Below are 27,465 nucleotides of genomic sequence, written 5' to 3' on the forward strand. Positions count from 1 at the left end.
ACCACAGCACCTGTGGGAATTAATAGTTGTTCCACCCAATTTATAGTTTAGCGAGAGAGAGTATGTTTCTGCTTTAGACATCAATAAGAACTGTAAATGGAGTTCAACATGCACCTATACTAGCTTGAAGCTATTTCAGCTGGTGCCATCTTTGAAGAAGGGTTGAAAAGAGCCTTGCGTGACATTTCCTTCATCAAGCTGTCAGCATCTGTTGCATTTTCTTTCCTGTTATTACTTCTCTGGCATGTAGCCAGGTTGCTGAATACGAAAGAGATGGAGAAAGTGTAGCGTTCAACCCGTGTGTATGTGTGTGTGTGTGTGTGTGTTGTCACTAGCCTGCAGGGTAAAGATGATGCTAATCTGTGTGACAACATCCTGGTCTGCAACCAAAACAAAAACAATCTTTTCTCTCCTTAGGCCCTGGGAGTATGCCATTCTTTGCAAGGGAATGGGAATTGGTGTAGATTGATGTATGGATTTTAAAATTTATGAAGCACTGAGCTTTTCATATTTGAAGGTTAATTTTGTGGCTCAAGAGGTTAGGAGTCCTGGGTTCTGTTGTTAGCTTTGCTTCAGACTTCCTTTGTTTTTGTGTCTTATCTGAACTAGGGAACTCAGGACTGTACCTATGATGCCTACATTGTGAAAACAAGAAGAATGATACATTTGTTTTGTATAAACTTCCCCACCTCCCACTTGCCCTGCCTCTTTCTTGACATGATCCCATCCTGGCTTTTGTCATATTGTATCTAATCTAGATTGTAAAATCCTCAAGACAAGGAGTTTGGGTTTATTCTCTTGGTAGAGTGCCAAATTTACCTGTGACTCCTAATGTAAATGTTAAGTAAGAATCAGAACCTCTTTGTTTTTAAGTTTTCCCATCCAGAAAATGGGGATGATAATACTCCCTTAGTTCATGGGGGTGTAAAGAGACCTCAGTGAGAGCGTCATATGGAAAATGGTATAGGAGTGCAGAGTATTATGCTTAATTATTTTTATTTATTATAGCTTCCCCTGTTCATTGAAATGGATCTAGAAGATTTATCCTATAGCAAATCTCCAGTAAATAATTTGTTGTACCCGCTGACATTCTAATATTCCTTGGTTTTGGGACCTGACTACTACATTACCAGGAGCTCTTTCTTGTTTGCCACTGCAGCCATTTAGTTCAGTGATAGAAGAGAGTGGGTTCAATAACTATTCCAACTTCTGGGAACATATCCAGTGATGATATGGCAGTAATATGATAGAGGGGGAAGGAAGTATGGTACTGATAGAAGTGCCATCTTTCAGCTGTGTTCAGCTATTGTAATGTAGGAGGATATACTTTTTTTTTTATGTAGTGGAGGCTTAAAGGGAAGTTAAGAACTTTTACAGAACAAATACCCTGGACAGCTGTGAAATTACTCTTCATGGTTTGTGATGATGAATGCTTGGTACAGCATCATGTACGGAGAGTGAAGTTATAAATCAAAGAGTCCAAAATCCTATCACAACAAAAATAAATTAAAGCAACTCAGCCGTCTACATATTTCCAAAAAAGGATTATTCTGGCAACCACTTATTTTCCTATTTTAGGTTATTCATCTGCAATTTCTGTTTTCCAGGTTGCAGTAGTAAAACTGAAAAATGCAGATAAGGTATTTGCCATGAAAATACTGAATAAATGGGAGATGCTGAAGAGAGCTGAGGTAAGACTACAGAAATGTTTTTAGTGTTCATATACTTGCTTGTGAGGACTTTACTCAGTTACTCTTCTTTTTAAAAAAGTTGTGATGAATTTTCATAAAGAAACAAAAAACAATACAAAAAGGTAGTTGATTTACAACTTGTATATGTTACCCAAAACCGCATTTTAGAAGGATATCCAATAAATGTATGCATTACACGGCTTCACAACTGGTCTAAGCCGAAAGACCATACAACACAAAATCAGACTGTATTACACAGGCGTAACATGTTAGGGTTGGAGGTAACCAAAAAAAGACACAAATAAATAAATAAAAGGGGGAGAATACAGGAAAAGGCAGAAAGGGTAGGTGCAATGGAACCCTGGCATTATTTGAGCTATCTCAGCATTCTTTATCCAAATGTATAAAGAATCAGGTTCAAAATTTCTTCTAAATCATATAATTACTCTCGGTCTCAATGAGCTATTCTTTCTTTAGATGCTAATGCAGAAGGTCTGAATACCACTCCTCTATTCTGGTTATAAGCCTACTCCTCCACTTTTGTTAAATTTCTGAACCAAAATCTTAATTAGGGCTCGTCTACACTGGCAACGCTAAAGCGCTGCTGCTGCATGCTTGAATGTGCCTTGTGTGGTCGTTCTCCCAGCACTCTAAAAAAACCACTTCAGTGAGGGGCGTAGCTCCCAGCTCTGGGAGCCCGGCTCCCAGCGCTGGGGCACTGTTTACACTGGTGCATTACAGCACTAAACTTGCTGCGCTCAGTGGGGTGTTTTTTCACATCCCTGAGTGAGAAAGTTGCAGTGTTGTAAATTGCCAATGTAGACAAGTCCTTAGTGGTGGAGATAAAACCAGCATGTAGGTACGTAACCTGGGACTATAATTTTCAACTGAGTTTTGGTTGCAGAAGTCAACAACTAATTTCACTCTTGAGTCTACCTGTTTCCACAGCTGCCTAGCTATTGGACAGTTCCTAGCATATATATATATCAGGGTTCATTTTTTAATTTTTTTTTACTACAGCATCAACAAACATCAGAGGACAAGGCTCCTTGATCGTGCAACCTCTGAGTCCAATACATTTTGAATAAAATCTTTTGCTCTATCAGACATAGCCTGAGATCCACACAAGCATTTTTAACGTTCTATAATGTGCTCTGCCGTTGGGGTACTTTTAAGGGCTGTGATAATTCCCCTTCCCACGGTTTCACAAAGAACTCCAGGCCTGGTCTACGCTACGCGTTTATACCGAATTTAGCAGCGTTAAACCGATTTAACCCTGCACCCGTCCACACAACGAAGCCCTTTATATCGATATAAAGGGCTCTTAAAAACGATTTCTGTACTCCTCCCCGACGAGGGGAGTAGCGCTGAAATCGGTATTGCCATATCGGATTAGAGTTAGTGTGGCCGCAATATGACAGTATTGGCCTCCGGGCAGTATCCCACAGTGCACCATTGTGACCGCTCTGGAAAGCAATCTGAACTCGGATGCACTGGCCAGGTAGACAGGAAAAGCCCCGCGAACTTTTGAATTTCATTTCCTGTTTACCCAGCGTGGAGCTCTGATCAGCACGGGTGGCCATGCAGTCCCAAATCCAAAAAGAGCTCCAGCATGGACCGTACGGGAGATACTGGATCTGATCGCTGTATGGGGAAATCTGTTCTATCAGAGCTCCGTTCCAGAAGACGAAATGCCAAAGCATTTGAAAAAATCTCCAGGCTATGATAAACAGAGGCCACAGCAGGGACTCAACACAATGCTGTGTGACAAGCGTAATGGAAAGCCAAAGACTCAAATGGACGCTCATGGAGGGAGGGAGGGGGGACTGAGGACTCGAGCTATCCCACAGTTCCTGCAGTCTCCAAAAAGCATTTGCATTCTTGGCTGAGCTCCCAATGCCTGAAGGGTCAAAAACATTGTCGCCAGTGGTTCAGGGAATATGTTGTCAATTTACACCCCCTGCTCCCTCAAAGAAAAGGGGGAAAAAATCGTTTCTTGCCTCTTTTCAATGTCACCGTATGTCTACTGGATGCTGCTGGTAGATGGGGTGCTGCAGCGCTAAACAGCAGCATCCTCTCCCCTCCCCTCCCCGGCGGCAGACAGTACGGTAGAATATGACTGATAGCCATCCTCGTCATCATCCTGTGAGTGCTCCTGGCTGGCCTCGGTGAGGTCAGCCGGGGGCACCTGGGCAAAAATGGGAATGACTCCCGGTCATTCCCTTCTTTAAGTTTTGTGTCCTGGAGATTCAGTCCTGGAAGATCGTGCAATAGGGCTGGTAACCGTCCTCATCATAGCAGCTGGAGGCTGAGCTCCTCTCCCCCCCCCCCTTTCATGTCTAATGGAGATTCTGGACTATCATAGCAGCGGGAGGCTGTGCTCCTCTCCCCACCCCCCTTTAATGAGTAATGGAGATGTCCTGCCTGGAATATTATAGCAGCTGGAGGCTGCCTCCCCCTCATTTTATCTCACTAAAAAGTCAGTGTTTCTTATTCCTGCATTCTTTATTACTTCATCACACAAATGGGGGGATTGGAGGGGTGTGGGAGGAGGGAAGCAACGGGTGGGGTTGTTGCAGGGGCACCCCCTAGAATGGCATGCAGCTCATCATTTCTGCGGGATCTCGGGGGCTCTGACCCGGAGCAGCTGTGCTCTCTGGTTCTCTAGTAGACTTGCCCCATATTCTAGGCAGGACTGACTCTATTTTAGACAAAACATAAAGAAGGGAATGACCTGGGAAGTCATTCCCATTTTTGTCCATGCGCCCCTGGCCGACCTCAGCGAGGCCAGCCAGGAGCACCCATGACAGCAGCAGATGGTACAATATGACTGGTAACCGTCATCGCCAATTTCCAAAGCAGCAGACGGTGCAATAGGGCTGGTAACCGTCTCTGCTACCTTGCAAAGGCAAATGAATGCTGCTGTGTAGCACTGCAGTACCGCGTCTGTTAGCAGCATCCAGTACACATACGGTGACAGTGAAAAAAGGCTAAACGGGCTCCATGGTTACCATGCTATGGCATCTGCCAGGGCAATCCAGAGAAAAGGGGCACAAAATGATTGTCTGCTGTTGCTTTCACGGAGGAAGGATTGAGTGACGACATTTACCCAGAATCACCCGCGACACTGTTTTTGCTCCGTCATGCATTGTGATCTCAACCCAGAATTCCAATGGATGGGGGAGACTGCGGGAACTATGGAATAGCTACCCACAGTGCAACGCTCTGGAAATCGGCGCTAGCCTCGGTACATGGACGCACACCGCCGAATTAATGTGCTTAGTGTGGCCGCGTGCACTCGACTTTATACAATCTGTTTTAAAAAACTGGTTTCTGTAAAATCGGAATAATCCCGTAATGTAGACATACCTCCAGACTGCTGGAGTTCCTCTTCATTAATAAAGCATACGTAGTGGACATGGGCCTGGGGAATGTATGAAACATTCCAGTAGTTCTTAGTAACTCTGGGGCCTGTGGCAGTCCTAGGGCATCCAGACCAAACTGATAAGTTGGCAAGTCTTTTAGTTGTTAGTACAGTCACTCAACTAAAGGTGTCAGGTCATATTGTTTCTTGAATGTTAGAAATCTATATCATACCCCTGTTCAGCCAGTTTCTCCAAGTTTTTTCCCAGTCTTCAAATCTGGGTTACCCTAGATAGGTGCTTTTGGAGCACAGCAAGGATTAAATGAGTACCTCTTAACTAGGACAGCCCAGACCCTTTGTGCAGCCACTGCTGCAGGCATCGTATTTTTCTCTATCAGACAAAAAGAAAAACTCAGCAGAACCGCAGAGGAGGCAGATGCATTAATACCTGTTCAGTTTCCACCCAGGTAAGTATAAGGGTGTTAGCATGCTGGAACCAATTTGACATCTGTGACATGATGAAAGGATAATAGTAATTTTGTAGATCTGGGAGCATAAACCACTCTTGGACATTAGGGAGCTGGAGGTTTTCAAATGATAGTCATGTGTGTTGACCAGGGCCCCGCAGAAATGCTCTAATAATGTTAGTAAATTTTAAAAAATGAAACAGAGGGGGTATATAGAGGTGGGCCATTTAGAATATAGAGGAGCCTAAACAGAATATTCATTTTTACTGTATTGACCTTCTCGATAGGCTCAGGGAGAGAAGATGCCACTTATTTGTATCATTACTTATTTGAAAGAGTACAGGATCTAAAGTTATCTTCACTAGTTTGTTAAAGTTTCTTGGTACTTATACTTGTGTACTTAATTACATCAGGTTGCCTATGGAAATTCTATTAAGAAAAAGCCACATGACATGACAACCAGGAGACTTGCAATATTTTTGATTTTTCCCGATTTATTTTTTAACTAGCTATTGCTCCAAATTTTTGAATTGGTGATAGGAGGGTTAGAATAGTGATTTCTAGTTTGGCTATATACAAAAGGACGTTGTCTGCATATAACATCAGTCTGTACTCCACGGACCCAAGCTGCATGCCCTAGGTATCTGGATGAGTTTGTATAGCTACTCTCCTCTTTAAACAAAAGGAAAGTGAACCTTATTGGGTTTGAGTACAGTATTTGTACCAGTTGTACTTTTGAATCCACCTTATAGTAATTTCATTTAGACAACATTTCCCTAGTTTATTTATGAGAATGTCATGTGAGACTGTGTTAAAAGCCTTACTGAAACCAAGATACATCACATATACTGGTTCTCCCCTATACACTAGGCCGGTAACATTGTCAAAGAAGATCAGGTTGATTTGGCATGATTTGTTGTTGACAAACTCATGCTGGCAATTCCTTATAACCCTGTTATCCTTCAGGTGCTTTCTTCCTGTTTGGAATGCAGCCCTTATTATGGGAAATCTCCCCCTCCCCCCCCAATACTGAAACAAATACAATTGATTTAGGGAATATGTATACTTAAAACGTTACAGCAGCACAGCTGCAGTGCTACACTTCTGTAGACACTTGCTACAGTGACAGTTGGGGTCTTTCATCGCTGTAGTTAATCCACCTCCACGAGAGGCGGTATCTAGGTTGACAGAAGAATTCTGCCGTTGTCCTAACACAGTCTTCACTGGGGATTAGGTCAACAGCTATGTCTCTCAAGGGTGTGGATTTTTCATAGCTATGCTGATGTAAATTTTCAGTGTAGACCAGCCCACAGATATCATCAGTTTATTGAAAAGTAGGAAAGGATAAATTGTAGTAAAACCATCCTTGTTGTAAATAATTTATTTTAGGGGCTTAAATTATTTTAACATAGTATGTTTTATAAATATGTGTGCTTGTGTAACATTTAAATTGCATAGAGTAAAAGTTAACCTTTGTGTACATGATGCCAGCAATTCCCCCCAAGTCTGGTATAACATCTTCCAGCTAATGTAGTCCTGTATGTCAAATGGTAGAAGTCTGTGCTACAGCCCAGAAGACTCAGGATTCAAACCTTGAAGAGGTTACTGCAGTTCTATGTAACAGAATTTGTTTTTTTTTCTTTTGTTCTTTAAAACATCCTAGGACATTACTTACAAAAAAACTAAATTAAAAAGATATTATGTAGTTAGCAAAGTCAAGCACTGAAAAGTAAGGAAAATGTCAGATTTACAGTAGTCCATGCAACCTTAATTTGGCCTCTTGGTTATGGTTATGACTATTAATTACATGACCCCATACAATTTTATCCACATGGCCCCTGCCTAATTCGGTGAACAGGTTGGACACATCAGGATGCTGAACTAAGGTTGCAAGAGCAATCATAAATCTATCATTTTCTAACTTGCATGCTTGCCTTTGCAACCTAAATACTTCTAACACTTTTTGTATGTAATGTTATTTAGTTTGACACATGCCTTATGTTGGTTTACTGATCCATACAAGAAATCAATTGACTGACTGTGCCTTGATCAGGGGTCAGCAACCGATGGCACGCGGCTCGCCAGGGTAAGCACCCTGGCGGGCCGGGCCAGTTTGTTAACCTGCCGCGTCCTGAGGGTTCGGCCGATCATGGCTCCCACTGTCTGCAGTGCGCCATCCCAGGCCAATGGGAGTGGCGGGAAGCCACGGCCAGCACATCCCTTGGCCCGCGCCGCTTCCTGCAGCCCCCATTGGCCTGGGATGATGAACTGCGGCCAGTGGGAGCCACAATCGGCTGAACCTGACGACGCGGCAGGTAAACAAACTGGCCTGGCCTACCAGGGTGCTTACCCTGGCGAGCCACGTGCCAGAGGTTGCCGACCCCTTGCCTAGATTGTGGTGTACTTGGGAGATAGTCTATCTAACGAAAAAAAAATCAATAAAATTGTACTATCAAAACATGGTAGTTACCCCTTGATCGCTTTCTTTCTCTGTTGTGCTCCTTTCCCCTATCTTCCATCTCTGTTTTGTATTTTTATAGTATAAGCTTTTTACGTGTACTTTGGTATTTGTGCAATATATTGTATAGACTACTAAATCTTGTTGTTGTTGTTGTTATAATAACAGGGCAGGCATACACTGCAAAAATTGAAAAGAATAACAATTTGCAGATATGTGGGGCATTGAAGGTCACTGTGTAATGCAATTTAATTCCAGAAGGTTCTGTTTCCACTTTTTGTCATCTGGTCACCAAACCAATGGAAAAATAAAGTTGTAGTTCTTTTTAGACTGGCTGTGCAGACTTCAAGAAACCCACTGGGACCTGTGGGAAGGGTATTTTAAATACCTTGCATAGAGAAGATATTTCAAAACTATTTATAACCTCTTTTTAATGGAAAGAAATACAGTTTTTAAACGGGCTTTGAGAGGGTACATTTAAAAATAGAATGGAGTTATATTGCTAGTTTTGACTTATCTGAGGTGGCAAAGTTTGCAGATGATACTAAACTGCTCAAGATAGTTAAGACCAAAGCAGACTGTGAAGAACTTCAGAAAGATCTCACAAAACTAAGTGATTGGGCAACAAAATGGCAAATGAAATTTAATATGTAAAGTAATGCACATTGGGAAAAATAACCCCAACTATACATACAATATGATGGGGGCTATTTTAGCTACAACGAGTCAGGAAAGAGATCTTGGAGTCATCGTGGATAGTTCTCTGGAGATGTCCACGCAGTATACAGCAGCAGTCAAAAAAGCAAACAGGATGTTGGGAATCATTAAAAAAGGGATAGAGAATAAGACGGAGAATATCTTATTACCCTTCTATAAATCCATTGTACATCCACATCTTGAATACTCCATGCAGATGTGGTCTCCTCATCTCAAAAAAAATATACTGGCATTAGAAAAGGTTCAGAGAAGGGCAACTAAAATTATTAGGGGTTTGGAATGGTTCCCATATGAGGAGAGATTAAAGAGGCTAGGACTTTTCAGCTTGGAAAAGAGGAGACCAAGGGGGGATATGATAGAGTTATATAAAATCATGAGTGATGTGGAGAAAGTGAATAAGGAAAAGTTATTTACTTGTTCCCATAATATAAGAACAATGGGCCACCAAATGAAATTAATGGGCAGCAGGTTTAAAACGAATAAAAGGAAGTTGTTCTTCACACAGTGCACAGTCAACTTGTGGAACTCCTTGCCTGAGGAGGTTGTGAAGGCTAGGACTATAACAGGGTTTAAAAGACAACTGGTTAAATTCATGGAAGTCAAGTCCATTAATGGCTATTAGGCTGGGTAAGGAATGGAGTCCCTAGCCTCTGTTTGTCAGAGGGTGGTGATGGACAGCAGGAGAGAGATCACTTGATCATTACCTGTTAGGTTCACTCCCTCTGGGGCACTTGGCATTGGCCACTGTCGGTAGACAGGATACTGGGCTAGATGGACCTTTGGTCTGATCCAGTATTGCCATCCTTATGTTCTTGCTTTCATGCTGAAATAATGAAACATACCACATACTGTAATTTCGTCTAATTTGGGGTGGGGGGAGGGGAGGAGAGAGACACCTCTAGAGTGGAAACGAGTTCCCGGTCAATGGGCGCTGCGGGATGTTCTGGCCGCCACTTCCTGCAGCTCCCATTGACTGGGAACAGTGAACCACAGACACTGGGAGCTTCAGGGGGCCGTGGTTGTGGGCGGTCAACGTAAACAAAATGTCTAGCGGCCCGCCAGTGGATTACCCTGATGGGCCACATGCCGAAGTTTGCCGACCCCTGGTCTAGGATTACATGGTCCTGCCACAGCACAAGCAACTGGACTTGATTACTTCTCTATATCCCTTCAAGTTCTACATTTCTATGATTCTGTCAATTAATTTGTTTAATGTGATATAATTTTCATAAAACATGCAGGAGCCATATAAATCAACACTTGGTCTTAATTTTTCTTTGGAAATGCTCTCTAGAACCACAATGGATTTCCCATCAATCTTGCTTATTAAACAGTTGGCTGAGCATGTTGGAGATCATCAGAATATAAACACCAAGATGGAAATAAATTGGAATGCAAAAAATGCAATTGAATTCCATCGTGTGAGAGTTATTTATACTACACTTCATTCTAGGACTTTAACTAAAACAAGCTTTTGGTGTTGTCTAATATGAGGAGACTAAGTGTTGTAGAGCGTTGAGTGCTAAAGATCTAACACTTCATAAAATAGTTCTGATCAATAGATCAGCAAAAGATCTATTGATTAAGATTAAGGTAATATAATTTTGCACTTTACATACATTATCAAGAGTTTGGTAACATACACTGAAGCGATTAGTCATATTTGTCATATTTCCTTGGGCCTTACATCTAGTACTAAATTTGCTTACTGCTCCTTCATTTTATCCTTTAAGGGGAAAAATTAATCAGTCCTGTTGGCCTTCTCCTTAGCTGGGAGAGTAGGAGCACTGCATGACTTGTCCTGTAGATAACCATCCTCAAGGCCCTGTTATTTATGCAGTTTGCATAATTTACCATATAATGAGCCCCATTATTATTATATGTTGATGGCCCTACATAATGCAGTAGTAGACCCACAGAAAGCATTGGGAATGTCTGAAGTGGGGAAGAGAAGGATTGGCAGTCCAAGAGAAGCTGTCCACAGAGTGGAGGCCAGACAAGTCAAGGAAAAAGTGAAGTACAAGAAAATTTGGCCAGACAGGCTGGGGAGAGGCACCCAGTAGTATTGTTTACTTTGTCCAGACTAGAGGGAACCTAAGGGATATTAAGTTAAAGCAGATTTCATACATCTAAAATAAATGTTTATTTTTATACACATACGTTTTAAACATTTACTTTTGATGTGTGTAGGTTGAGATTGTCAAAGCCATCTAAGAGACTTAGATACACATCTTCCCTAAAAGCGAATCCACATGGTAAGCCTCAGGATTTGTGTACTTGGAAAAGTTTCATCCAGAAGGAGCCCAGTGAAGTGGGGCTGAGGATCCAGGGAGAGGTTGTCATATGAGAAGAGCAGGAGCCCAAGACTGGTGAGAGAGCTGCTCCAGCTTTCTCCTCCAGGCTATTAAAATTTCAAATGTAATCTACTGTGGTAAAAGCTTTTGCTGCCAGCTACAGGCATTCTGCCGAGGAGTGGGTGTTTTGGGTGCTCAAGGAATGCAAGATCTTTTGTGAATTTGTGTCAGATATGATGGCACAATAAATATTAGATAGACTCACTGTAGAAACTAGCTCCATGCCTCCGTGTAATAACATGCAGTTTGTTTACTTGTCATTATGTTTGTGGGAATAACAAAGAGTTTATAGTTTCTCATTGTTCTCTATTTCTGGCAAAGACTTAAACAAAACAAAAAACAACCCCAACCACTCTTCTCCCAAATTCTTTTTTTGTCCTCATGCTATATCTCATTTGACTCCCAATAAAGATCTTTTGTTTATCGTGTGGTGTATTTTATTATTGAATCTTGCATCAGGTATTCCTATTCTCTCTTGCATAGTGTTACTATTCAGGTGTAAAAAGTGAGCAAGTGTTTCTTCTTTCTGACCTCTGTATCACATTTGCTCATTTTACTGGTCAAAACAAGGTTTGGTATTTTTTGGTTGCTCTTATAAGTTTAGCTTCAGCTCTGCGCAAAAATCATTAAGCTGCACTCTTCGTTTGTCCCTCTCCAAAGTTCACTGCCAACAATAACCATACTCATTCTGGTATTTGGCTGTTTTTGGAAATGAAGTGGAAAAAATAATAAGGAAGAAAAACTTTGATTTTTCTTTAAGCTATTGCTTAAATATGAAGACACAGGATATGGTTTAAGCTGATGAAATTGGCCTAAGCTGATTAAATATGTATCTGGAGTAGCAGAATATTTACAGTATATCTTGGCAGAGTTTCTCATCTTCACTTTACGTTCAAATCTCCATCTATCCACTAATCTCCTCTCTTTCATCCTTTTCTAGCCAGCTCCCCCTCAAAATCCAAGAATGTCGAGGTCTCTGCATCTTCAAAAACTAAAAAAGTCCATCTGCCCCTTCAACTATCACCCTGTGCCTCTTCTGCCTTTCACTCTGAATTCATTGAAGATCATTTACAACCATGGCCTGGAATTCCAGTCCTGCAGTTCCATCTTAGATCCTCTTTAGTTTGACATCCTTCCTTTTTAGTTTACCAAATCTGCTCTCTCCCAAGATTGCTACTTACATTTTCCTCACCAAGTCTCAGGGACTCTAATCACTTTGATCTGTCTCCTATGTTTGACACCGTTTGTTCTCCTTCTCAGCATTTTATCCTCCCCTGGCTTTCACAACTCTGTGGTTCTCCTACCTCTCCAGTAATTCCTGAGCATCTCTTGGTGGTTTCTCCTCTTCTCCTTTCCTACCCTGTGTGGGATCTCAGAGGACTCCATCTTTGGCTTGCTCCTCTTCTTGCTTTATACCTTTTCACTGGGTGATCTCATTTGCTGACATGATTTCAACTACCATTTTTAGACCAATGACTCGCAAATCTGCTTCTTTCAGTCCCATCTTGCATCTCAACCTGTCTCTAACATGTCCTCCTGAATGTCTCACCATCAACTTAATTCTAATGTAGCCAAACCCTCAGATATGATGCCAAAAAGAAATCGGTTAGCTTGACTAATAGATTGAGGGCAAGATGGAAGTAGCTGGAGGTTATTTTATTTATAATCATTAGAAAAATATTGCATATATAAAATATGACTACCAATGTAAATCGAGAGTGACAATGCTGTGAAATAAGCCCATAATATATAGAGCCAGATACTACTCCTGTGGACTTCAATTGCATTACTGTAGGGGTCATTGTGTTTGTGTACTTATATAAACATATTTGTGCTTATAAATTATATAATGCAAATAGTCTCACAGAGAAGCAGCTCTGATTAACATAAAGAGTCTTGCTGTATTTTTTCAATGCAGCAAATACATAGGTCGGGGTGAGAATCAAACATTGTCTTGTTGCTGTAGATAAGACAGCACTGTTTTGTACTGAATCAAACAATCTTGCAGTACAATTGTATGGCAGTAATTTTTTGGACAAGTTATAAATCCTGAAAATGAGTGTTTATAATAGAAACATATATAGCTCACAGAAGAAATTGCGCACATGTAGGGCTAGTTCTGCCCTCAGATACCATAATATAATCTCATTGACTTCCCTGTGAACAGGTCTGTGAGCAGATTTTGACCTGTGATCTGGAGATAGTGAGCAGAAGAGTCTGTTTTTTCTGTCTTCATCCCAAGAACAATAACTGGGAAGTACAATTGTACTCCAAGTAGATGTAAAGTGTTGATACACTGCTGGTCCCATGTTCTCAACATGTCAGGAGTGTGGATTAAATGACTTTTACAAGATAAATGTATCTTGTAATGTCATCCTATGTATTTGATTGCCATTTCATTACATACATTTATTGTTTGATACTAATATCTATTGTAATTAAAATATTCTTTTCTCCCCTTCAGACAGCCTGTTTTCGAGAAGAGAGGGATGTACTAGTGAATGGAGATAACCAGTGGATCACAACATTGCACTATGCCTTCCAGGATGACAACTATTTAGTGAGTGTTCCTTTATATATCTATTAAAGTGATTTTAGGCTTTTAGTCTGTGATATTGAGATACAGATATAGTGTGTGTGCAACGGTTAGCCCTATGTTTGAAATTGAATCTCCATATGCATAAAATCTTGTCAAATGCATTATTAGTACATAAGAACATAAGAACGGCCATACTGGGTCAGACCAAGAGTCCATCTAGCCCAGTATCCTGTCTACCAACAGTGGCCAATGCCAGGTGCCCCAGAGGGAGTGAACCTAACAGGTAATGATCAAGTGATCTCTCTCCTGCCATCCATCTCCACCCTCTGACAAACAGTTTCTAGGGACACCATTCCTTACCCCAATATAATAGAATATCAGGATTGGAAGGGACCTCAGGAGGTAATCTAGTCCAACCTGCTGCTCAAAGTAGGACCAATCCCCAGACCGATTTTTGCTGCCGATCCCTAAATGGCTCCCTCAAGGGTTGAACTCATAACCCTGGATTTAGCAGGTTAATGCTCAAACCACTGAGCTATCCCTCCCCCCAAGTATGGAATTTAGTCAGGGGGTTTAGTGAATTTGGCCATGAATATCTCAGGATGCTAGTTTGCTTTGCTCTCTGTACAAGTCTGCAATTATTGGGCAGACTTCTGTAACCAGTAGGTATCAGGTAATCTGACTATTCGCCTTTTGGGAGTGCTTTTGCAATTATATTACTGTACCTTTTCTATAATCTTGTCATTTACTTTGTCCCAATAATCCTGGTCTGATTCACAGAATGAAGTAGCAGTTAATTTTTTTTCCTGCTATTAAATGAGAGTTAGATATAAAAGTTTGTTTAATCTCCTTGATTATTGTTGTTCAATTTTGGAACTGAAACGGTCCTGTTGATTTGAAATTCACCCAACTGGGCTCTGGCAGTGAGCAGAGAGGCATAATTTCAATTCTGAACTGTCTCCTCCTGCTGGCTGGGGGGCTTAACCACAAAAGTCCCAAAAGGGTAAAGAAAGCCACGGTATACCTTAAAAAAGCAACTTTAAAAAAAAATCAATTTGCGTAGAATTGCAGATGAAAGTATCTAAATATGTTTTTGTTAAGAAGTATGTCTGAAATGTAATTGGAATGCCTTTGGGTTTTATTCTGAAAAGTTTGGGTGGTTGTTATGTTACTTAGCTGTTTAAAAAGATAGCGGCTTGGTACTCTTCATAGTAAACTTAGTAAACTGAATTATTGCATGCTGATGCTGAAACTTGATGTACATTTCTAAAATGTATTTCCATCATAAATTTTACTGAAATAATCTAATCTTTCACATTACATTTAACTGTTAGGTAATATATAGGATTCAAGAAGGAAAATTAATTTATAAAGGATAATCAATTTTTACTAAATCTTTGTCATTTTAAAAATAAATGTAGCACACTTGAATTGTGTTGCTAAGCTTATCGTATTTACTTTCCTGTCTTGTAAAGTACACTTGATACATACAATTTGGTAGTTTTGAAGTCTTACTACCCCTTTACTTCTGTTTAGCATTGTCATTAGTAGGTGTTATATATATATTTTTTAAAATCCCCAGTTTGCAGCTAAGGGCTACTTCCTGGTCATTTCATAGATGAAGTCACATTAACTTCAGTAAGATTACTGTAGTAAAGCGTGTATGATTTGGTCCTTAAGGTAAAGGAAATTCATGAATGTAGGACTTGTAGAACTGGGACTTGTGGTCATGATCCTGCAATTGGATGCACTAGCACAGGCTCTTGCAATCTTGCAGTTGGTCTTTGCACAGGTTCAGGGCTTTGCTTGTGTCTATCTGATAGCAGGATCAGGGCCCAGGTTTTCCATTTCCTGATTGAGTAATATGGACCTGTAAAAACTATAACTGTGTTTTGACTGCTAGCAGTATTACTAAGAAAATATTATATGTTCAGTTGCAGCCTGCCAGAACTAATTTTAATCTAGTCTCTTTCCTTAATATACTCGTTGAGCAGAGCCGCTTCCATTCTTTATCATTGGTGGTCTGTTAACATGTGCTAGTTTTGCAAATAGAGTTTCATTCGGGAGAAAAAGGCAGGAAAACTGTCTGATTCTCGAAAACAATGAGGAGTCCTTCTGGCACCTTAGAGACTAACAAATGTATTTGGCCATAAGCTTTTCTGGGCTAGAACCCACTTCATCAAATGCATGGAGTGGAAAATACAGTAGCAGGTATATATACATAGCACATGAAAAGATGAGAGTTGCCTTACCAAGTAAGGGGGTCAGTCTAACGGGACAATTCAATTAACAGTAGAATACCAGGGAGGAAATATCACTTTTGTAGTGGTAATGAGGGTGGTCCATTTCAAACAGTTCTCAGTATTTTAATACGTGCTTTGATCATATTAAATACATATTATATACATGTGAAAAGTACCCGTGATACAGAATTTAGGCAGATCTATGACCTGAATTGAATGCCTTTGTTTTAAACTCCAGCAATAAATACCTGTTGAACAGCCTTAATTTGCACTTTTACCCTTTTAAACCAGGGCCATCCCGGGGGGCGGGGGGGCAAGTGGGGCAATTTGCCCCAGACTCCGCAGGGGCCCCCACAAGAGTTTTTTGGGGCCCCTGGAGCGGGTCCTTCACTTGCTCCGGGGGCCCTGGAAAACTCTCACGGGGCCCGGGCCCCCGGAGCTTCTTCCGCTCTGGGTCTTCGGCGGCGGGGGGTCCTTCCGCTCCGGGACCTGCCGCCAAAGTGTCTCGAAGACCCGCGGCGGGGGGTCCTTCCACTCCGGGACCCACCGCCGAAGTGCTGGGTTTTCGGCAGCAATTCGGTGGCGGGGGGGGGGGCCCTGAATCCTCTGGGTGGCCCTGTTTTAAACAGGTTTTTAAAAAATTGATTAGTTTGGTTTTTAATTGTGGAAGCATTGTGATGCTGTGCAGTAGTTACTTGTGCAGTACATAAAAATAATTACTAGATATGATGGGTCTGCACACTTTATAAAGGGATATATTGCCCATTTTATTGGTAATGCAGTTTTTATTATAATGGAAAACTTCAATCTGCTGCTTAATCAGCTCAGTTTTTCCTTAAATCTTTATTTTTTATTGTCACAACTGTGAAAGCACAAGTGTAAAAAAATGTAAGGAACATTTTTGTGAAGAAGACTTTGACCTACTATAAATATGCACAACTGAGTTGGGGTTACTGTGTCCTAGTGGCATCTTAATTTATTTGTACAGATGATATCTAAGTTTCCTTTTCAGCATATTATAGTCTCTTCTAAATTTCTCATGTACAGGTTTACTGCTATCATAAAAATTGAGGGTGTTTTAGCTGCTTGTTATCAGGTTACAATATTTTTCAGATTATTTGCTATAAAGTTACTCAGAAACTGGAGAATATTTTGAAGGACGAATATCGTAAACTAATAAAAATGTAAATTTTAAATTTTAGTTTTATTTACTGTTCTATGTTAGAGTGTAGATAAATTCATATTTTGGTCCAACATTCATTCAACAACTTCTGTGGAGTGAATTCTTTTTCATCATGGTATTTGTATTATTTTGTCTATTCACCATTAATAGACAGTTTAAAAAAATTGTCAAGTATATACAATGGCCTTGCTGGAGTTGCAGAATAAATTAATATTTGGACCTGCTCTGTTTCCTATTTCACGTTCTTTGACTTGTGACTCTTTTATGAGTGTGGTATAAATGTGCACACTTGCTGATTTGATTCAGTTGTCACTTAAAGGATAGTCTTTTAGTGCTTGAAAAAAGTCATAATTTGGACGTTAGAGTATTTTTAAGTCCCTTTAGGAGTATGCTTCCTTTTTCATCTAATCTCTGTATATAAGAGTATTCACACATGAGAATTAGATCTTAGAGAACTGACTTGAAATGAGAGAATATCGTCATCTTTGGTTGAAGGATTCCTTGGCTAACTCTTGTTTGGTCTGCCAAACAAGAACCAAGGAATTTATGTGCATAGCTGAGAATTCCTCAGAGTTATATTGGGTAGAAAGGTGTATATACTTGCTATATAAAGAATTTATATGGTCAGCTTTTAGTTCTTCTGCTTCGCTCAGGATGGAACATGATGTAGGCACATAAGACATTTGGTGACATTATTCAGCTGACAACATGAGAACTGACCAGCCAACCAACTTGTGAAATCCATTGAACTGCACCTTACTACTGTATAGATAAAGAACAGTTTAAAAATAGAAATCTCCTCTTCGTAATATTCTTTCTTTGATTTTCTTAACAATCTTGGTTTTAGAAGAAAAAAAATGCATTTATGTGAATGAATGATACCACTTGAGGCAGTGGTTTGTATATTGTCCGAAGAAGTCACTCCATTGTTGCATTAAAAATTCACCTTACAAATTTAACTTTGATCCTGAAAATATTCATGCACACCCTTAACTTCAAGCACATGATTAGCCCCAATGACTTCAATGTGACTACTTACAGGCCTGGGCGTTAGATGATATTTTGTTACCACTTTATTGCTTTTGTTATGCCTGGAAAAAATTCTTTTATAATGGAATGAAGGTATAAAAGTGCTGTATAACAAGCAAACAAAAAAATCCCTTTGTATTATGATTTCATCAACTAAATTTTTTTTGAATGGCTTCCAAATATATTGTGTTTAAAAAGGGTGAATGATCGCTGTAGACAAATACACAAGATCCTGTTTCAGTGAAGAAAAAGGAATGCTATTGCAGTTTTTTCCAACATTCTTTCTCAGCAATAAGTAGGCTTGGCAGAATTCCATTTTTGCTTACAATTTTGATGGCCAATATCGATGTTTATTTTTAAGCATTTTTTTCTGTTTTGATTGATGTAAATTTTCACAGAAATTATGGAGGAGGATCAGAAAATAATTTAATGATAGTAGATGTTTAGATTAAAAAAGTTAAAGCTTTATAACAGTTAAAACACATATTGTCATGATCACGTCAAAATATACGAACTGCGTTCTCAAGCAGCATTTTTCTTTCTTTCCCTGTCTGTAAATTTCTGTTATTAAGGTGAAAATATTTTTTGTCGGTTTGTGTGTGTACAGCAAAATTGATGTTTACCGACATTTACCAATAAAAATCTAATCCTAGCAATAACTAAAGCATGGATGGGTGAGAGCAAAACCACTACACATCAAATCAGTTAATAACCATCACATTCTGTATACAACCACTGCAGCTTTTAAAAAGTATTACCTGGGAGGCTATCTGATATTGCAGATCTCATTTCATTGATTTTTCAGAGCAGTGGTGACTATAGCTTATTTGCCTTGTGTAAGGCATGCTGGCAAGACATCTTGCAGCATAGCAGGTTTGCAACTCAATGGCAGACAGCAACACAGTAACATTTTGATTATCGATATTTTGAAGACTTTGTGGAAAGACTTTATTTATTTCTCCACAACAATTGGTAAATTAAAGAATGGTTCCCAGGAGGATGTCACAGTATGTTTCAAGTTGTTACAGTCAGTGGAGTTCTAAAACACAGGATCCAAAACTACTTTTCTTTTCAACAGAATCTGTTTCCTCTTCAAACAGCGTCTAAAATCTTTCAGCAAAAAACCTTAAGGATGACCAAATATGGAGGGGTAAACATTATTCCTCACAGATGTAGACTCTAATGTTGGGGAGATCCCCCTTTCCCATTGCCTTGCTTACCTCTTAGGCGGGCAAGGCACAAGATTCCCTACCTGTCCTGAGTTCCCCTGTGAAATTATTCTGGTTTTGCCAATCATTTTGTCCTATTTTAAAATGTTTTTCATTCCTCTGTTGCTGTTCAAAAGACACACACACAGACATACGAAGGAAAATTGACTGACTGACTATGAAGGAACATTCATGAAATTGACTATCCACAACATGTTGGCACTGAAGTTAGAAATAGGCAGATTGAAAATATACAGCACCATACGCTTGTGATATATTACTCCTAGATCACTGTATCCTACTGTAAAGAGAGATTATTGGAAACATGGATATACACTATTTTCCTTGAAAATAGAGAAATAGTAAATAAAGGAATGAACTTGAGAAAGAGACCGTCAAGTATTACTGTGAATTTTGGTGGAAAATTTGATCAATTAATTAGTCTTTCATCATGATGATCAAGGTTATATTATCCTTGCTTTCTGTAATAGGTGTTCAAAAGTTTGGTCCTATGCAGATTATCCAGACAATTTTCAAACCCAGCTGGATGTTTTTCCAGGGGGACCCATACTGTTAGCAATCTTTGTCAACCATAAATAGTTTTCCTAGCCTCAACAGGGCCAGATAGTCTAATTACACACTATATGTGGAACAATCCAAATTTGCCTCCGAGTTTCACAGAAAAGGTATCGTCATGCCATCTGGAGTGGCTCATGAGTGTGAGTTCCAAACTCAGGGCTGACTGTCCAGGATCAGGGCACAAACCCCAAACTGACTGTATGTTCTATAATTAGATTTCACCAAATAAGTACGAAGTGTGAATACCTAAAGTACTATAATAGCCTTAACATGGAGTCACATACACTACTCTTAGGCACTCTTGTCTATCTTGCCACATAGGCAAGTTTGTCTCTGTGATAGATGATCCCTTACACCAAAAATCACAATAATATTCAGGTCACTCCCAGTCCCAAAAGGACCAGTCTCCAAGTCAACTGTATTTCAGCTCTTAAATCAAAGAAAATGCTTTTAGCGTATACTATAATAAATTATCAAAAGATTTATTAACTAGGAAAAAGAAATGTTTACAAGGTTAAAGCCAATAAATGTACACAAATGAGTTAGTCTTAGATTTGAAAAGATAATATAGCGTTTACTTATTATAGAAGTTTCTATGTCCTTTATAGCTAACCCAAACTGAACACAGTTGGAGATCTCTTGCTTATGCCTAGAAATCTTTGCCCCTCAGAGATCAAGCAGTATAGGGATAACAATTTCTCCTTAACAGGCACTTTTATTGCCTTCCCCCAGGGTTCATGCTGTGATGGGATGAGGGCTTGTGCACATACCTTCTTCAAGGGTGTGGGGGAAGCAATCGACAAAGTTTTTTGTCCGTAGTGGCTTGTCTGATGTCTATAGACCTTCTTTTGTTGGGGAGGAGATAACACTTCTTGTGGTAAACTAGCATTTCACACTTGGCAATGCTTCTCTCTTCATTGTGGGGGATTGACAGTCTTAGCAAACATTTTTATAGTTACAGAGCAATCCTATAAGTAGTATTAACACATGCAGCATCCCACAAGCACTCCGTAAAGTCTAAACACAAAACCATTCTTATAATTCTAATATATATTTTAAGTATACTAGCACACAGGTAAGCCAGTCTGGTTTCCAGCTGTGCATTTGTAAGTGTTCAGTGAGGCATGGGGCCCTGGCAAGAGTTGGCACGGGGGTCTGCCAGCATCACAGATATTGTAAGGGTTTTTCAGCAACAGTGATGGAAACACTTTGGCGATGATACGGTGCCCGTTTTGTTTATTCAGCTGCTGATGAAATTCCAGAAAATTAAGCTTTTTTTTTTCTTTTCCCACTTTGCCTTTTCAGTTGCTATCCCTGATTCCAGAGTCTCGGAGCACGTCTACATGGAAGCAGTATAGACTACGGTGATATGAATTGTAGAGTGCACTAATGTGTTGCACTCTAGCTGCCCTGTGTAAAACCTGCTGGCGTAAACTACAAGGCACCTAGTTTGTTTTGATGCTACCATCAACACGAATTAGGCGTCTTTTTGTTCTCACCAGCGGAGTCTGCAAGGAGCAGTTAGGATGCAACATGTTAGAGCTCTCCACAGTTCACACCCCAGTAGTCCTCACTGTGTTGCTATGTAGACAAGCCCTTGGAGGACTTTTTCAGTTACGGAAAAATGAGGTACTCATCAGTCTCAAAAGTTTTTAGCTTATTTGATCTGTTTCAGGTCATCTTGACCATAAATTTAAATGCATTTTCAGAGTTTAGTTTGCATAATGTAGGAAAATGGAGTGAGGTTATGGTCTCTTCAAAATCTATGATCATCCCGTCCAGTTGCAATCATATTTTATGTTTCATTGGGAAACACATTTACTTAACTTTAAATCAGTAAACTCAAAAATTGCTTTTCTCTGTGATTGAAATTACAAAATGGTAATCCCTTTCACTGTGTGTGGATATGTCCTATACTGTACACGATGTCAACAGCATATGGAATTATAATGTACTCTGAACCAGCACTATGCGTCTACAAGGAGCCAGTACTATGAACAGGGAATCTGTTGGTCCTTCCCTATCCCAAGACTGGTTTAAGGTAAAGCATTTATTTTCTGAATGCAATCATTTAAAGGAGCTGGGGAAGAAGAAATTGCGTCAAACTAGAGAAACTGTTTTGGGAACTGTGTGGCCCCTAAATAAGATCCCATGCTAACCCATTTTTTTCCCGTTAATACTTTTAAGACTTTTGCATTCCACTTAAGGAGGTTTTTATAAGAGAAACTGGGAGTTCTTCTTCGAGTGCTGTCCTTGTGGGTGCTGCACTCCAGGTGATGGTGCATCCTGGCGCTGTTGATCGGAGATCTTCGGTAGCAGTGCCCGGTCAGGACGCATGCACTCAGCTGCTGTCTCGCAGTCTCGTTAGTGTCTGCCTGAGCACACACATCTCACACCCCCCTCAGTTTCTTCTCAACCTTCCCCAGATGAAGACAGGACTCAGGGCAGTGCTGATCCTCTTCTCTGGTCTCTGAAGGAAACAAGTACAAAGACCTAGAAATAGTTAATAACATTCCAGTTATTTCCCTTCCTTTAGAATTGTTACCTAGTTTTAAAAAAACAACAACAAAAAACCTTCTTTTTCCTCAAGTTTGTCTCCCATTGAGACACTCTTCCCTGGCATTCCTAGTGCAGGAATGCCAGGGTCTTCAGGATTTAAGAAATGTGCTTTCTGTCAAGACTGTGTGAAGCGCCTTGGCGAGACACATGTCCCTGCCAAGTGTGTTCATTGTACCAGCATCAAAACCAGGGCTCATTGTGACAGGGACTTGTGGATGAAAATGCTCCTGATGGAGAAATCCCTACAGCCACCTGTGGAGACGGGCAATAGCAAACTCTCTCTCTTTCTCTCATGCTCCCCAGCCAGGTCTGAACCAATCAGGAGCGCGGCTTCACTCTCTCATGTGAAGAGGCAGGAAGCCCAACTGTCTTCGTCCAGAAACTTTCAAAAGGGTAAAGGGTCTCCTGCGAGATCCTTACTCTCAGTGCTGATAGTGCTGAAGGCAGGTGCCTCTGACCGTCCCAGCACCTCAGCCATGGCTTGCACAGAGGCAGGGACCTGATTTCCCGTACCAGAAAGTTCTCCTCAGCACCAGTCCCCTTGGCACCGAAAATAGACCCGGTGCCAACAGCGCGTTCTGCCCTGGTGCTGACAAGAACATTGGCACCGAGCCCACCTGCCACTCCAGCAGCAGCAGCGGACCTCCCTCAGGGCGCCTACAAACAACCCGTGGCACTGGGGAAAGCAAACAGAAGTCAGTGCACTCTTCTGAGCACAGATCACGCTCAGTAGGATCACAGCCCAGGGAGCAGCAGCAGCAATTCTTAAGTCAGGACGACATCTCAGTGGCCACTCAGCCTGACTCTCCGCTCCTTGACACACAGTGCTCACACTTTGACCGGCTGCTTTTCCCACCTGACCTGGCTACCTTCACTAACAGCGAGCCTGATATGCAACAGCAGGCGGAGTTCTCCCCACCTGCCTTTCCTCCTCCACTGGAACCTTTTGCTCCTCAGGTCATGGCTCACAACCACCAGCCTCAGTTTTCCTACTTCGCCCCCTCGTGGGCAGCACCTAACTTATCTTATCCCATGCTTTGTCCTCAGTGGTACCCTTGGCCATCTCCTGCTGCCACTCATCCTCATGCTTCTTCCACCAGACCACAAGCTTCTTCTGCACCTCTTATCTCCAGCTCCATCTACTTCTAGAGTGCCTGAACCCACCCCTAGAACAAATCTATCCGGGTCTTAACAAACAAAATAGCATGTATGTTTTACATCGACAGACGGGGGAGCATGATTGCACTCCCTATGTATGGAGGCCATCCGATTGTGGAATTGGTGCATACAATACCACATAGAAATTGCCGCTTCATACCTACCCGGATGTCGCAACACTACTGCCGACGCACTCAGAAGACACTTCTCCAAAGAACACAAATGGGAATTACATCCCACAATACTACAACAGCTCTTCTCCCACTGGGGCACCCCATCAATAGACCTCTTTGCCACAACCCGGAATCGCAAATGCCACCTATTTTGCTCCAGAGCGGAATTTGGGACTGCATCCCTAGGAGACGCATTCCTCATCCCGTGGAACAACTTTCTCATGTATGCCTTTCCACCGATCCCTCTGATACACAGGATTCTACGCAAGATCAGAGACAATAAGGCCCAGGTCATACTTATTGCCCTAGCTTGGCCAAGACAGACATGGTATTCTTACCTGCTCCGCATGTCCATCTGTGCTCTGTGGACTCTCCCCAACAGACCCAGATCTGCTTTCTCAGTACAATGGCTGGCTTCTTCACCTCACGGTGTGGCTCCTTCATAGTTCCAGACCCATGAACTAGCCTGTTCTGAGCAAGTGCAGTATGTCCTCCTGCATAGTAGAAAAGACTCCACTTGTAAGACTTATCTGCAGAAGTGGAAACGCTTCTCCATGTGGTGCTCCCATAAACACTTGACACCCCATACCGTGACCTTCCCTAACATCCTAGACTACCTTTTAAAACTAAAACAGGATGGGCTCTCACTCAGCTCCATCAGAGTACACCTTGTGGCCCTCACTACCTTCCATAATTTGCTGGACGGATATTCACTCTTTGCCCACCCCACCAGAAACTCTTTCCCACGGGCCTGAAAAATCTCTACCCTGAGAATTATCCATTGGCAGCTGCCTGGAATCTCAACCTAGTTCTTCGCGATCTTATGAAGCCTCCCTTTGAGCCCTTAGCTACCTCATCTCTTCTCCACATATCTATGAAGGTAGGTTTTTTGGTTGCTATAACATCAGCAAGGAAAGTAGCGGAAATAAGCGCTCTGATGGCCTACCCTCCTTACACAACCTTCTCTAAAGATAAAGTTACCCTGAGACCCCACCCTAAATTTCTCCCTAAGGTGGTGTACACCTTCCATCTTAACCAACCAATATACTTACCTGCATTCTATCCCAAACCTCAAGAGACTCCGCACAAAGCAGCTCTACATACCCTTGATGTCAGATGAGCAATTGCCTTTTATCTAGACAGGACTAAACCATTTTGTAAATCCCCGCGGCTATTTGTCTCCACTACCTAGGGACTGAAGGGTGCAGCTATCTTTAAGCAACACCTTTCCAGGTGGATCTCTGACTGCATCTGCTCCTGTTACTGCATTCAGAATGCCCGACCACCCAAAGGCATCAGAACTCATTCTATCAAGATATGTCAACATCAGTTGCCTTCCTCCATAATGTACCTATTCCTGATATCTGTAAGGCGGCCACATTGACATCTGAACATACATTTACCAAACATTATGCTATCACGCAGGATACCACGGCAGACATCATAGTAGTCCACACAGTATTGTCTACAGTCGTCACTGCTGCAACTCCAAAGTCCCACCAGCCATAGTGAGTACTGCTTCACATTCACCTGGAGTGGAGCACCCACAGGGACAGCACTCGAAGAAGAAAAGGTTACTCACCTTGCAGTAACTAAGGTTCTTCGAGATGTGTGTCCCTGTGGGTGCTCCATTCCCCACCTTCCTCCCCTCTACTTTGGAGTACTATTCTGACTTCACGGTAGAGAAGGAACTGAGGGGGGATGCGGGACGCGCATGCTCAGGCAGACTCTAACAAGACCGCGAGACAGCAGCTGAGCATGTGTGTTCCGACCAGGCACTGCTGTTGAAGATCTCCAATCAACAGCGCCAGGACGCACCGTCACATGGAGTTGAGCACCCACAGGGGTACACATCTCAAAGAACCTCAGTTACTGCAAGGTGAGTAACCTTCTCATCTTAACTTCATGATCTTGTCTGTTTGATTCTGGAATGATGAACCAGACAGACACTTTCCCTGTCTTGTTGTTTAATTTATTTAGACATAAGTAAATATGAAATCTTTACCAAAAAAAGATTTGCTAAGAACAAGTTCATAGTTTGCAGGATAACAAGGAATGTCAAAGGTTATTTGAAAAGTTACATTTATGAAGGCTATTTTTTTTTAAAATGCTTCTTTTAATGTTTTGTCTCCATTTTAAGAAAATGTCATGATGAGCACTTCAGTGGTGTCTAAAGTATTAAGAATTGTCTGCAGTCCATTAGCTATACTTGGATTATATTGGTCTTTGAGTCATTGTGTAAACATTTTTTTTTCTTTGTGTATCCCACCCCTCCCCCTTACTTACAGTACCTGGTTATGGATTACTACGTTGGAGGAGATCTGCTCACCCTGCTTAGCAAGTTTGAGGACAGGTTACCTGAAGATATGGCTCGTTTTTATTTGGCTGAAATGGTGATAGCGATTGATTCTGTACATCAGTTACACTACGTCCACAGGTAAGGAAATCCAGCTCAGAAATACAGAGATGACTTTAACACTGTGCATTATGGACCACTTTCTGCAGTTCTAACTTAACCAAACTCCTGTTAAAGTTAAGGGGAGTTTTACCTGAGGGCACGATTTTGCTTTAGTGGTCAATTAGAGTGGGAACAACTGGCAAATGTTGACTGAAATGGTGACCACTGTATATGCGGCTTCATCTTTTGGAAATTCAAAACTGTTGCCAGGCTTGTTCGACATGCTTAAAGATATTTCTTGAAAACTCAAGAATATGTGCAAGTGTGGTCATTGGCATATTCTAAATCAGTGTGCATGTTTTTATTTATTAAATTATGTGTTTCACAAAATATGGCTCCGATCCTGCAGTGTGATTTGCTAACTTGGATACCAGACATCTGTGCAGAATCCTGGAGGGTGGGTCTCATTGCACGATCAGGTCTTATGCTTGGAATGTGTCTCTTGTTTAGTTTCTTCTGTGCATAAATAATTCAAAGCACAAAATTTTTATTTTTATTATTTTATTTATTTATTTGGATTTTTATTTTTTTAGTTTTAGTTTTGTTTTGGATTTGGTAACATAATTTCTAGCAATCTACTGCTGGTGGCTCCGTGGTAGTGATTAAGTCATTTGTGCAAATAATTGAAAGCATTTGAACTTAATTTAAATGTAATGTCAAATGTAGTGCATTAGTTTGATGTATAAAAATGGCTCATTCCTGCCATTGCTTTTAACAGTGTTCTTGCTGACTTCAGTAACAGCTTCATAATGATGGCAGTGGCAGTTCCAGAATGATAGTAGGATACTGCCTAAAGAGAGAGAGTGGGATGTCCAAAATTATTCAACATTGAGCTAACTTTGCTCCCATTGAAGTTCATAATAAAACTCCCATTAGCTTCAGTTGGAGCAGAGTTAAGTTAACTACATATAAGCCCTTTTGAAAATTCCACCCAAGACTCCTTTTGAGCACAAGCAACACTAGTGATTGTTTGACCATTCATATTGGCCTGATCTCCTCTCCAAGAAATGATCACAAGATTGCCCTTGGGATCCATTTCAGTTTAGCATGAGTTTGGTATGAAGAAATGTCCTAATGATTGATTTTATTTTGATTTGAGGTTGCTCTTCATGAAAGTGTTCTAGCTTAGGAGCACCTTGTGATTTTATGTTGGTAAGCTCTGATTTGTCTTGCTTAAGCATTGAATTAGGCATCCTTGGAATTGGGTTTTTTCAGGTTCTTCATTTTTCATTTTTCATGTGAAATGTGTTTGAAGTCTTGTGACTCACCATTTGCAGAGGAGAAA

The 27,465-nt window shown here is 41.0% G+C and overlaps 1 protein-coding gene across 3 annotated transcripts in view; it reads left to right on the forward strand.

Annotated features, from left to right (window-relative positions):
* The window catches only part of CDC42BPA (CDC42 binding protein kinase alpha), a 352,910-nt gene that overhangs the window by 112,906 nt on the left and 212,539 nt on the right, over positions 1-27,465 (forward strand). For all 3 annotated transcript variants that reach the window (XM_045009047.1, XM_045009045.1, XM_045009046.1), the window contains exons 3-5: positions 1,608-1,691; positions 13,516-13,611; positions 26,011-26,159. In XM_045009047.1, coding sequence (XP_044864982.1) covers positions 1,608-1,691; positions 13,516-13,611; positions 26,011-26,159 — 329 coding nt within the window. The remainder of the gene's footprint in view (positions 1-1,607; positions 1,692-13,515; positions 13,612-26,010; positions 26,160-27,465) is intronic.

This window comes from Mauremys mutica, chromosome 3 (assembly GCF_020497125.1).
Source record: "Mauremys mutica isolate MM-2020 ecotype Southern chromosome 3, ASM2049712v1, whole genome shotgun sequence".
In the NCBI taxonomy this organism is placed as follows: Eukaryota; Metazoa; Chordata; order Testudines; family Geoemydidae; genus Mauremys; species Mauremys mutica.